This window comes from Urocampus carinirostris, chromosome 16 (genome assembly GCF_059441175.1).
Source record: "Urocampus carinirostris isolate Australia breed hairy pipefish chromosome 16, RoL_Ucar_1.0, whole genome shotgun sequence".
In the NCBI taxonomy this organism is placed as follows: Eukaryota; Metazoa; Chordata; class Actinopteri; order Syngnathiformes; family Syngnathidae; genus Urocampus; species Urocampus carinirostris.
In genome coordinates, this window is record NC_142364.1 from 37,002,699 (window position 1) to 37,016,142 (window position 13,444).

At 40.1% G+C, this 13,444-nt stretch overlaps 1 protein-coding gene across 3 annotated transcripts in view; it reads left to right on the forward strand.

The window, feature by feature from the left end:
* The first annotated feature begins 430 nt into the window (after positions 1 to 430).
* The window catches only part of megf10 (multiple EGF-like-domains 10), a 103,178-nt gene continuing 90,164 nt past the window's right edge, over positions 431 to 13,444 (forward strand). For 2 of the 3 annotated variants that reach the window (XM_088355761.1, XM_088355762.1), the window contains exon 1: positions 431 to 632. In XM_088355761.1, coding sequence (XP_088211887.1) covers positions 467 to 632 — 166 coding nt within the window. In that variant the 5' untranslated portion in view covers positions 431 to 466. Of the gene's footprint in view, positions 633 to 6,377; positions 6,568 to 13,444 lie in introns of those variants that run through there. The other variant, XM_088355763.1, reaches the window with a different exon arrangement.

Here is a 13,444-nt window from a genome sequence, read left to right on the forward strand (position 1 = left end):
GAGAGCAGTGGGGAGGGTGGCAAAAACGGTAATATGAATCAGATGGACTGAACCATTTCAAGGATTATTTTTGATGTTGCATAATTCACATTTTTGTTTTGTTTTACTTTTTTTTATTCTTAATCCACCAATTTTTATCAAGATCAGGTCTATCCTGTCCTGGATTAAAGGGATTCCTAAATTCTAAAAAATAGTAGTTTTTTTAACTTGGGGGTGCTTGAGCACCCCCCAAAACAGGCTGTTTGGCCCCACGGTGTCAATGAATAATACAGATTTGGTAGGATGGGGCAAAAGTATAGTATTTCGTTGTAATACAAAAATGTAAACAATTTGATCTTTTGCACAAATAAAATAGAAAGAATACCCAAAGACCATTCCTTACCTCTTATGTACACGTCATCGTCCGCTCGCATGAACCACTGGTATTTATCCAGGTAGTGATCATGGATATATTTAAGCATCATAAATGACTTCTTTTGCGGAGGATAAGAATCATCCACGCCAGGAAGTGAAATCACCGGGATGGGAACTGGAACGTCCACATTGTTGGAACCGGCACTGGAGAAAAACTCCACTTTTCCAGGAATCGATCGCACCCAGGTGTGGTAGGCAGCCACAGCTCGTGTACCCAGGTACTTTTTCGCCGTCATCACACCAACAAAAAGGAACTGCTTGGGCTGATTCGAGAGCCTTCCATTGTCTCCACTACCATTCCAATTGTTCTCTTCCTTTTTGAAATCTTGATTAGTCGAGTCCGCAAGGTTTCTCGTTAGTTTCTCAATAAAAGACTCACTTTTAACCAAACACATGGGGGATATGCTGCGTTTCCTTTCTATAACTTGAGGTACAATAAACCAGGAACACACAGTGAATCCAAGCATAACACCAAATAGGACGGTTGTCCATTGTCTATTTGTTTTCAGATGCATGGCTGTTTTAAAAAGAAATTAACCTGTGGGGGTTGGTTTGTTGCTGTATGAATGCTGTCTTTCTCTGGAGATGTGCTGACGTGTATTGACGTCCAACATCTTCCAGGAATGTCCTACCCGGTGTGCAAAGACACACATCCCATCTTTGCGGGCATCTTTCCCAGGAAAATATATATTTTGGGTACTGTGATCAACTACATTCTCTGCATAAAACGTTTCGCTTATTGTAATAACTAGCTAAATACTGTGCCGAAGCTGGACCAAGACGTCGTTATGACTCACCGCTAACAGCTACTATAGAGTCGTTTGAAGCTTGATCAAGAAATTAATCATTTGGTTCATTTGAAAATAACTTTGATGTTCAATTTCAACCGTTGTATAGTCGATCACACTATATCTTCTCCGAGAGTGCTCGAGTCTTTGCTTGGAGGAAGAAACTTGCTAAAGCCATCATTTTGTTCCGCGGTCACAGCAAGCCCAAGACATCCAGTAAACTGCTAGCCTTTCAAAATAAAAGTGAGGGTTATATAAACATCGTGTATAAGGTAAATGTTAGCCTTAAAACAAACAAAAAAGTTCACATTACTGTCTTTTTTAATATCACATGCAAGCAATATCTTCCTGGAAAAAAAAACGAAATGTTGTATGGCGATATCAGATTAATTTTAAGTCTTTAGCAGACCTTTTCTTAAAGGGACAGTGTGTGATATTTGACCACTGTCACTGTATTTTGTAGTGCAGTCTTTTTTGAGCCAAGGCACACTTTTTTCCCAACCCCAAAATCTCAGGGCACACTTTCTGTCAAAATAATTTTAAAAACCTATTCTTGGAACCCGTTTCATGTTCCTAAAGCTTAAACTATCACTGAATTGATCGAATAAAGTTTTTGCAGTCACCATGACTGAGGAAGTAATAAAACGTTATTTATTTTGGTTAAAATAATTATGTATTGTGGGATTTTACTATATTTGTACCTGTTTTTCAAAATTAACTATATTTTAATTGTTTTTTTTTTTCAGAAAAATATTAAACGGAATACTTGAAATATGCAAAAAAATGTTTATCTATGAGTGGAACGAAAACATTTTTACTAGTTTTAACAATATATGCACATTCCAAAAACATGCATTTCAACATGCATTTCAGGTGAATTGGCCGGTCCAAATTGTCCCTAGGTGTGAATGAGCGAATGAGTTGTCTGTCCCCGTGTGCCCTGCGATTGGCTGGAAACCAGTTCAGGGTGTCCCCTGCCCACTGCCTGAAGATGGCTGGGATGGGCTCCAGCCCCCCCGCGACCCTAATGAGGATAAGCGGTACGGCTAATGAGATGAGATGAGAACAATATATGTGTATTAAAATCAGCAAAATTATGTGCAATATTATTATTACGTAATTCGATTTTTTTAATGTAGAGAATATAATTTACTTTTATTGTCATTCTTTGTAACAATGCACACAGAACGGAAATGTCGATACACCTGACCCGTACAGTTAAACTGTAGCGAGCCGATGCAGCCGCAGCCAAACAGGGCGCGGCCATTTTAGTCGTTAGGTGACCAAACCCTCCAACTCCAACCCTGGGATAAGCTCCTTGCTTGCTTGGGGTTGTCCATCGATTCGATGATGACCATCTTCTTTTAATTGTGAGTCTGCTGATGTTTGAACACTCCGATCCTGGATGCGGTTACAGACAGAGCATGTGAAGGGGGTGCTGGGGGGAGCAGGGGTGGCCTGGCGAGCATGTCTCTTTGCACGCTTTGCTGCACGGTGTTGCATGCGCTGTTCCTCCATGTAATCCACTCCTTGTGAGCAGTGGGAGCGCCAGAGGTCTCGGCAGGAAGCAAGTTCCTCCAGTGAGGAGGAGTTTATCCGACATCTCTTCAGGATGTTCTTCATTTGGTCTTTGAACCACTTCTTCTGCCCACCAGCACTGCGTTGGCCTAGATGTAACTGACCATAGAGGATACGGCGTGGCAGTCTGTGGCTGGGCATTCGAACAACATGCCCCAGCCACCTGAGTTGGCGTTGGGCCATAATGGATTCCATGCTGCAGCTGCCTGCCCTCTCCAACACCTCTGTGTGCGGCACTCTGTCCCTCCATGTGATGCCAAGGATCTTCTGAAGACATCTTACATGGAAAGTCTCCAGGCTCTTCAGATGGCGGCTGTAGATAGTCCATGCCTCACATCCATACAGTAATGTAATGATGCATACAGCTCTGTAGACCAGCATTTTGGTGTGGAGTCTAAGGTTGTTGTTTTGAAAGACCCTTCTCCTTAGTCGACCGAAAGATGCTGATGCTTGCTTGAGACGGTTCTGGATCTCATCATCCAATGAGCAGGTGTCAGACACTGTGCTCCCCAGATATTTGAAGGTGGGCACCATGAGCAGGTGTTGCCCTGCTGCTGTGAGGATTATTGGGTTTGGTAAGAGGTCAGCACTGGACTGACAGAGTACCTCTGTCTTCTGGGTGTTGATAGTCAGTCCCATTCTGGTGTATGCAGTTACAGCTGCCGAGAGAATGTTTTGCAGAGCCTCTGGTGTATGGGCAACCAGGGCACAGTCATCAGCATACTGTAGCTCAATGATGGTCTCTGAAGTCAGCTTGGTAGTTGCCTGTAGCCTCCTGATGTTAAACAGGTTACCATCAACCCTGAAGTTGATGGTAACTCCAGCCTGCTTCTCCATCCTTCTACGTAGCAGTGTTGTAACACAGACAAGGAAGATGTTGAAGAGAACTGGAGCCAGCACCCATCCTTGCCTCACTCCAGTTTCCACGCCAAAGGGCTCTAAACTGTGTCTTCCAACTACCACTCTGGCCGTCATCCCTGAATGGAACTGTGCAAGAATGGTGAGGAACTATGTGTGTTTTTTTTAAAGAGTAACGTTTTTTTTTACCACTAGGAGGCACTAAACAATCCACAATGTCCCTTTAAGTTGAACTAATATAGTAGCCGTAATAAACCAGTTTCCCAAAAGATGGCAGAAGAGCCAACGATATCAACAGGGCTGGCTGTACAGTACTTGGTGAAAATCTGACTATTATTAAAAAAAGGTGATAAAAAAGAAATACACAATGCACAAATCGTGGAAGTCGTCTGAAAAAGATGGATTATTTATCTAGCGTTGATACGGATAAAGTAGATATCATCCTAACACCTACATTTGACATTTTTTGTCATACCAATTTACGGGTACAGTAAATACTTTTTTCGTGGGTTTAAGTGCGGAGGAGGAGCCCAAACTCAACCCAGTTATCTCCCATAATTATAACATTTTAAAAACTCTTTCATAATAAAGAAAAGCTTTAATATGAAGAACAACGCCATATTAAAAAAGGAAAACAAAACAAAAATGTGAACACCACAACGTCAGAAATACTACACTGCCTAGAAATGGTCCATTTGATAACTACCTCCGCAACGTGAAATTTCTGCAGTAGTATTTTTGTAGTTTTTTTTTCTTTATTAGAATTTTTGTAATATATCTCTAGGATTATTGTAATTGTATTTTTGTAGCACTTAGTCATATTTCTGTAGTCATAATTTTGTAGTATTACTTTGGTATAACTGTAGCTTTACTTTTATAATATTATTTAAAGTATTTCTGCAGTTGTATTTTTGTGATATTTCCATAGTAGAATCTGTGTACTATATATGTAGTATTATTGTAGCATTACTCTAGTTGTATTTTTGTGGTATTTTTATAGTATTTCTGCAGTCACATTTTTGTAGTATTTCTGTATATTTTTATAGTATTACTGCAATTTTATTGTGTAGTAATTTGTAGTATTTTTTACAGTAGTTTTTCCATTGTATACTTTTTGAAGTATATCTCTAGTATGTTTGTAGTATTATTGGAATTGTATTTTGCAGTATTTCTGTTGTAATAGTTCTGTAGTTGTAGTTTGACCCTCATCTATCCTTTGAAACGCATGTAAAGAAAATTACTAGAACCGCTTTCTTCCATCTTCGTAACATTGCTAAAATCCGTTCAATACTGTCTCAGTCGGATGCGGAAATTATAATTCATGCGTTTGTTACCTCCCGTCTCGATTACTGTAATGCACTACTTTCTGGTCTCCCGAATCTAGAATCAAGTCTCTTCAGCTGGTACAAAATGCTGCAGCGAGGCTTTTAACTAGGACAAAAAAGTACGATCACATAACACCGATTATGGCTAACCTGCATTGGCTCCCAGTTAGCCTTAGATGTGATTTCAAGGTTCTTTTAGTATTATACAAAATCATACATGGACTTGCTCCCTCTTAGCTTTCAGATCTGATTTGCCCCTATGTCCCGGTCCAAAGCCTACGATCTGAGAGTGCCGGTCTTCTGGTGATCCCAAGAGCAAAGAAGTGTTCTGCTGGTTCGAGAGCGTTCTCCATCCGGGCACCGGTGCTGTGGAATGCTCTTCCCCCTGAGATCCGATCTGCAACCTCAGTAGAAATGTTTAAATCTAAGCTTAAAACTCACTTCTACTCTATAGCATATGAATAACCTACTCTTCTCGTCGGCTGAAAAATTGTCTGTGTAATATAGTGTAATAATCTGTGAAGCCCTTTGAGACTTTTTGTGATTTAAGGCTATACAAATAAAAATGACTTGACTTGACTTGACTAGTTTTATAGTATTTTCGTCGTAATATCTATGTAGCAGTGTTACATTTGCCTATCACGCAACGGGTCTCCTTTTCATGACCGGGTGGAAACATATGTTGGCCTGCCGAGGTGTGGGTGCCACCAGTCTGTACTTGCTCAAGACACATCACAGGAAATGGTGCCCCTATGACCCTAGTGGTTAAAGGATCCAATCAACCAACCGACTGACCGACTGACGGACCAAACAAACATTTTTGTATTATCGTGTTACTGTTGTGGTATTTTTGTATTATTTCTGTAGAAGTATTTTGAAGTGTTTCCATTATAGTATCTTGTAGTATTCTCTTAGTATTTTTTCAATATTACCATAGTTGTATTTTTGCAGTATTTCTGTTTTGATTTTTTTTGTAATAGTATTTATGTATCATAGTATTACTTTGGTCATAGTTTTGTAGTATTTATATAGTTATTTTTTCTTAGCAGTGTGAAGACAAAATCATGTTTGGTCCCTGTTTTTCAGCACTAAATATAATATTTAGATTTGCAGTAATTTTTTAGTAGTTTTATTGCAGACACACAAAAGGACAATAAGGACAAGAGTGGCATTAAAAACATTGCTAGTATTACATTTGCCATTATTTTTTATCTTCTTTATATTTTGACAATTTTTGTTTGGTGGGTCGGAGGAAGAAGCCCGTGGGCCGCTGACCGTAGTTTTCTCACCAATGATCTGGGTGCTCAGCACCCCTAAAGCGCTCAACCTAAAATCGCCCCATTTAGTGAGGAGAGTTGGAAGCGGTGCTTCTTAAACTAGTCCCTAGTCACATAAACTGTAAACAAGTGTTTTTTTTGTCACAGTAATATTCTTTAATTTTGTATGGCGATAGAGTAATTTATGTCGTGTTCATCTTTTATTATTTGGTGTTTAGAGAAACAGTGATTAGACTTTACCTTTTCTTACACAGTGGACACCATTATCATCGGAACTATTACCGGACTCATGAAGCGGGGCAGGATCGATATTGTTTCATAAAGAAGGTAGGGCTATCAATTAAATTGTTTTAAAATAATTCTGAATGCGTCAACAGTCACTTCAAATAATTGGTCGGCTATATTTTGGTTATTATTTTTATTACTATTATTTGAATTCATACGGTTTGTCGTGATCATTAGGCCAGTGTTTTTCAACCAAGAGACATGTTGCGGGACGTTGTATAGTGCCCCGCTGAAAACGTTCAATTTTTATCTTTGCATTATAGTACATTATACCAATTTTCAGTATATTTGCTTTCTTCCACTGATCAGCCAACTGTAACTATCATCCATGTCAGTAGATGTGTGTAAAAAATCAGTTACATAATTCGCAAATGTTTACATTTAAGTGAACAGTGCATAATAGACAAAATAAACGCAATAATAATAGAAAAAAATAACATAACCCTGGCATCCTGAGCAAACCTCTTTGCAAGCATCAGAATGTAAACACAGAATAAATGATATACCTATCACTACCTATTTAAATCACAGAAACACAGAAATGATAAGCATTTTTATTACTGTCTGAAAAACAGAATAAATTATTTACTTAGCAATAATTGTTTTGTCAGTGATTTCGACCTCTCGGCAATGTGTCCTTGTTCATAATTTGGTATTTCCCCCAAAATAAATAAAATCAATAAAAAGAAACCCTCAAAATTTGGAAAGGACTATTTTTCAGATCATCGGATGGAGTAATAGTAGTCTGTAGTTTTCACAGTCCTCGAGACTTCTCGTGATTATGGGCTATACACTACCTGATCATGATGTAGTCTACTTAATAACGTATATTAAAATTGTTTAAGACTGCACTACATAAAACAAGAAAATTATAAATCAGATAAATGAAAAAAATCTTGCAGAAAAAATGCTTATTTTGAAAAACAGAAAAAGTTGGAAATTGTAAAAAATATTTTCTTCCACTCGCAGATATTTTTTGCTTATTGTAAATATTCGGTTTTATATTTTTCTACAAATAAAAAAAACAAGAAAAAAATATATTAAAACTAAAAAAACAAAAACAAATGAAATAATTAGTAAAATCCTACATTACAGAAACATTTTCTAAACAAAATGAATACCTTTTATTACTTTCTTGGCCATGGTGACCACAAAAATGTTGTAATGTCAATTTAGTAATACTTGATAATCTATTTAAGCCTTAAAAACACAAAACTGGTGCCGGGAATACATTTTAAAAATAATTTTGACAGAAAGTGTGTCTTCGGATTTTTTTGATGGAAAAAGTGAGGATTGGCTCAAAAAAGTTGGGAAACACTGCATTAAGCTATTGAGTGAGATACAAATGTTTCATTTAGATTCATAACAGGCCACACTACGTCCACATTCAGTTCTTATTATAAATCTGGTTGTAGAAATTTTGTAGATTAAAAGTTAAATTCGTATACCAGTATAGTCCAATCCAGATTGAAATCTCATTTTCAAGGAAATCTGGGGTTTAGGTCGTTTGACTCTCAAGTCCAACCTACGAATAGTTTATTTTTTATAAAGATATTTTTAGGAGTCGTTTGATGTGACACATTTTCCTGAAAGTGGTCTGTCCTAATTCCTAAATTTCTGTCTTTATCTTTTACTTTGTTTTAATTGTAAAATTTGCGTCTTGAAATGATTCGCTTGGCAAGTCACATTTAAAGCGATCCATGATGGGTTCATGAGACAACTGGCCATTAGGGGATGGTGGAGGACAAGCTGGTTAACACGTCTACCTCACAGTTACGATTTACCGTGTTTATTTCCAGCTACCAGCAATGCAGGGCCAAATTTGGCACTTATGGGCAAGGCAAAGTGCAGCTTATAGACCCCTTATGATGTTTAAGAATATTGGTCCACAATTTCTGGAGCTAGGCCTGCAGGCGGGTCTGATTGCCAGTTTCTCGTGGCCGGTCCAAGCTCACCTTTCCCATGGGCTCACCACCTACTGGAGCGGACAAAGGTGTCAGTAAGGTAGAGAGCCAGACAGTAGCCAAAGGAGGGGACCGAGGTGAACCGATCCCTATCTACAGAAGCTCTTAGGACATGGAATGTCACCTCTCAGTTGTGGAGAGGGGTTGGATTTCCTACTACTCTGGAATTGCCTGCGGTGAGAGTCACACATCAGATGACACCAGCCTTGTACCCTTATTTTGGGGTTCACCCCCGTAGAGTAGAGGGAATCCTCCCTCTGCCTTCGGTTGTAAGGTCAGGTCCCGAGTTCTGACTGTTGAACATGCACCAAACAGCAGTTCAGAGTGTGATTCAGTGCAGCACTTGCACTGTATAATATTTAGAAGTGACCTAACATCACTGTATTGATGCAGAACAACACACACATACAACACACACTCATTAGCATGTAGATATGCACTTTCTGCAATATCTATTGTCATTGTTATGGTGCTCATAACATTATCTTGTTTTTTTCGTCAGCATTCAATTAATTTTGTCAAAGTACGTGTTGATCGATTGATTAAGTCAAGCTCCAGGCTTTCTAACTCTACTTTTTGGTGCTGGATATGTCACGGATGCCATGGCGCCCAATTGGTCCCCGCCGTGTGGCGCCAGGTTCTGTCACGGTTGCCACGGCGCCCAATTGGCCACGTCGTGTGGCGCCAGGTTCTGTCACAGTTGCCACGGCGCCCAAATGGCCCAGCCCATGGACACCAGCTGAAAGGCGTTGACAGATTGCTCCCTGGGAGTACTTAAACGCTGTCCTTTGAGTCGTTTGTTGTCGAAGCGTCTGCAAAACTCCTGCTGGACTCTGTTGTGATATGCCAAGTCCTGTGAATCCCCGTTTTGCCTGCGTTTTGATCCCGTTTTATTTTCGGCCCGATCTGTTTGATTTTGACCACTTCCTCGTTCCGCTCAATCTACTTCCGCAACCCATGATCTTCGGATCGAGTGTGCACTCATTCCTCTTCTCCCCAATAAACTGTGAGTAACGTTACGCGATTGGGTTCTCCTTCCGGTTTCCTGCTCTGGTTCGTGGCAGGATAATTATATTGTAAGTTTAAACATAAAATAAATATACAGTACACATTAAAACCCATACAAATCTACCAAAGTCTCATTTCCTGTTCAAGTCTAAAAGCCTTTTTGTCATGAAAAGTTCTTGAGGCACACCATTCGCTAAAGACAGTAAGTACCCTGCTGCTGTTTTATGATTTAAAAAAAAAACTTAAAGTATAATTTTGCCTTAATTGACCGTAAAAAGTTTTTTTAAAATTATTTATGGTCACCGTGGCTCAGGAAGTAGTTGGTTGAGGGAAAGATGGGTTAGGGTGTTGGAGGAGTGTATGTCAGTGTGGAAGGGGTTTGGAGAGGGGTTTCATGCTTGTGCTTGTTGTTTTCCTTTAGTCTAGGATGATAATGTTCAAATTAACAAAAGGGTTGTTTAAAAAACAGTCAAGATGCCACCCTGAACCCCATAAAAAGCAAAAAAAGAAGAGTTTATTCCAGCACTGCTAGGATAATTACGTACTAGCATGCACAAAACAAGAAGCGTGACAGAAGCTGCAATGATGATTTCGGCCAGAAGATGGCGGTGGCAAGTACAACATTTTCCAATTGCGGACAACACCTTAAAAATGAGCAGAAATGATCTGATATTCGAACATTTATTTTTTGACTACGTTCTAACTTTTTCATTTTGTTTTGTTTTGTATAATAAAAATAATTGTTGAAATAATTAAGAATATGTGCAATGTATTTACTTTATTTGATTCATAGCATTAATTTAAAGTGTAATCTTAAACGACCTTACCAAACAAAATAAGTTAACATACTACCCTGGGCCTGGAGAGCGATGGGTGCCACCAGCTGTAGTTAACACAGGAAATTGTGCCCCTGCGACTTAAGTGGTTAAGGAATCCAACCAACCACCCAATACCTCATGAGCAGATAACTACCGTATTTTCCGCACTATAAGGCGCACCTAAAAGCCTTTATTTTTTTCAAAAGCTGCCCATGCGCCTTATAATACAGTGCGCCTTATTTATGGATCAATATTAATTCACAAAGTCTTGCAACTAACTTGCAGCCGCCGACAAGATTTTCCCCCGAACGCCAAGTAGTCCGCGGTGTATGCTGGGATTTATTTACCGGCGTTTCATTGGCTAACCAATGTGTCAATCATCATTTGAATGGATCACTATTGGCTAAAGTTATTCGGAGGTCAAGGGGAGGATCCTTTTTACAATTTACAGGCTGGCATTGGCTTGAACGGCAAAACAAAGCCTGCAATTGGCCAAAAAAGACGTGTCCATCATCAGTTAAATCGATCACTATTGGCTAAAGTTATTCGGAGGTCAAAGGGCGGATCCTTTTTATCATCTACAGGCTGGCATTGGCTTAAACGGCAAAACAAAGCCTGCAATTGGCCGAAAAAGATGAATGCGTATAGCACGTGGCTGACGGCATAGAGAAAGCATTTTTTTCTATTCTGTATTTGTAAATATTTGATTCTCCTGGATTTACTACCCTCACGGATATAAGAGGACATTGGCTGCACATTATTATGAACACAACGACTTCGGTGAGCTACTCCGGGTTTTATATTGTCCCTGTATCTTGTTTCAGACTGAACTCGATGTTTCTGTGATAAGCGGTGCAGATAATGGATGGAATGGAGTGTCTATTTTTAAATTAAACTCAATTCCAAGTGTTTATTGTCATATGCACAGTAAAGTTGCGAGCGAAAAATAAAATAGAAATTAAGGAATGGTTGGCATTTCTTGAATCCCAAGACTTAAACCTTCCGAATGATGGAACGATGCTTTTGAGTGACATCGTACGGACACCGCATCTGCACGTGTCTACGACACGTATTTGCTTCTTTGCAAGCTTTGGGAATGTTAAGGGGGTAATAAGTTTGACTGAACTATCTGACTGTTTTGTCGACGTTCCCATTGTAGCGCCTTATAATCCGGTGCGTCTTATGTATGTCAAAAATAGGACCAAAAACTATTTTTTCGGGGTGCGCCCTATAACCCGGTGCGCCTTATAGTGCAGAAAATACGGTAGTTAATAAAAAGAAAAAAAATGTTATCTGATGGCACCTACTGATATGGATGAATTTTACAGTTACTCGACTGATCGCTGGAAGAAAGCAAAGATACAGTTTTTGGAAAGGTGAAAATGGGCAATTTCCAGAGTCACACCTGAAAACATTTTACCGCACACTAGTGTTTAAAAACATTTTGATTTATGGATTAGAAAGGCACTGTAATGAAAGGTTTGGCCTGAAACCCAAACCTATGTGTAGTCCATTGCTGAAAGACCAAAATAAATAGTAAAAGGTCCGCATTTTCATAGCGCTTTTCAAGTCACTGAAGACATCCCAAAGCGCTTTACAATAGGCTTCACACCTGCCTGTCCACAAACACCCTCAGAGGCAGCCATTCAAGGTGCCTACCTGCCTATCAGGGGCATTCAGGGTTCAGTGTCTTTCCTAAGGACACTTCAACATTCAATTTGGAGGACTGGGAAATCGAAACTGCGACTTCTTGATCCCAAGACGAGCGCTCTACCTCCAGAGCCAACCAAAATGCAATGCCAAAATAAATAATAAAATACAAAAAAAGTAACATTTGCACTGACTTGCTTGAATTGCATATTGTAAAAAAAAACTGACCCGCATATTTATTTTAAATACTTTTATTAAAATCTCATCAGACGAAAAAAGCAATTTAATTGCTTAAAAAAATCCTGTTGTACAACAAAGTGCAACAGCAGAAGTAAAATGCAAACAACTCTCGCAAGTTCATTCTACTTTATTACTTTGATAAAACTGGTTGGTTATGATAAAAAAAATGTACCTTCTGCACTGAACATGAGAAGAGAATTGATGATAACAATATGATTGTGCGGTAGTCCATGAGAGCAATTTTATTTTTACAGATATAATACAGGAAATCTATATTACATGGGAACATTGATCCCCGTTTTTATTTATAAACATCTTTATCAACATTGTATGTCATGATTACTGATGCGAAGCACCTGTGCCCTCTCATTTGGCGCCAACTGCCTCGGACTCTGATTGGCTCCGTGTCCCTATTCAAACCCACTTTTTTCTGTCACCTGTTGTCAGTCCATCTGCGAACCTCAGTTTACTCTAGGCAAGCTTTTTTGACCATGACTCACTCCTGTTTTTGCTCCTGTCTGTTCCCCGGCTTCGACCTGTTTTTTTATCTTGACCACATCTACTCTCCTCTCCTGGCTTTCGACTCGTTGCTGTTCCCGACCACTATTTGCTCTCCTGTCCCGGCTACTGACCGTTTTTTCCGTTCCCGACACCGCCATCGCTCACCGCGGTAGTGCCACTTCCGCGTTCAGAGCGATCTGCTTCCCGTGACCAGCGATCATCGGATCGTGGGTGCAATCCTTTCCTTTCTTCCCAATAAAACTGAGAGAAACGTAACTCCAGTGGGTCCTGTCTCATTTCTGGTCCTGACATTACGGACTGACCAGTAAAAGGACCCAGTGAACGCTCACACAAGCGCCGATCGGAGAAAGACGGAGACCCCCTCCGCCATGCAGCGCTCATATCGGACTGAGGCGGATGTTGGGTGACGTGTCCGCTATTCTTCGACTTGTTTGGCAGCAACAACAGTTGCTTCAGCGCCAGCAGCAATGGCTGGATGCGCTCCCGGAGGTTTTTGCCCAGCAGCTGCATGCATCGGCCCCGCCCCCGGGAATTCTCCTCCTGCTTTGCCGTCGCACACCCCGCCTGTCCCGTCCACGGACTCGCCGTCATCGGAATGGAGGAGCCGCGAGTAGGCTCTCCAGAAAAATTTTGTGGCGATCCCGCTCAGGTACGAGCGTTTATTGTGAACTGCCGACTAATTTTTGACCTGCAACCCCGAAACTTCGTGTCAGAGGC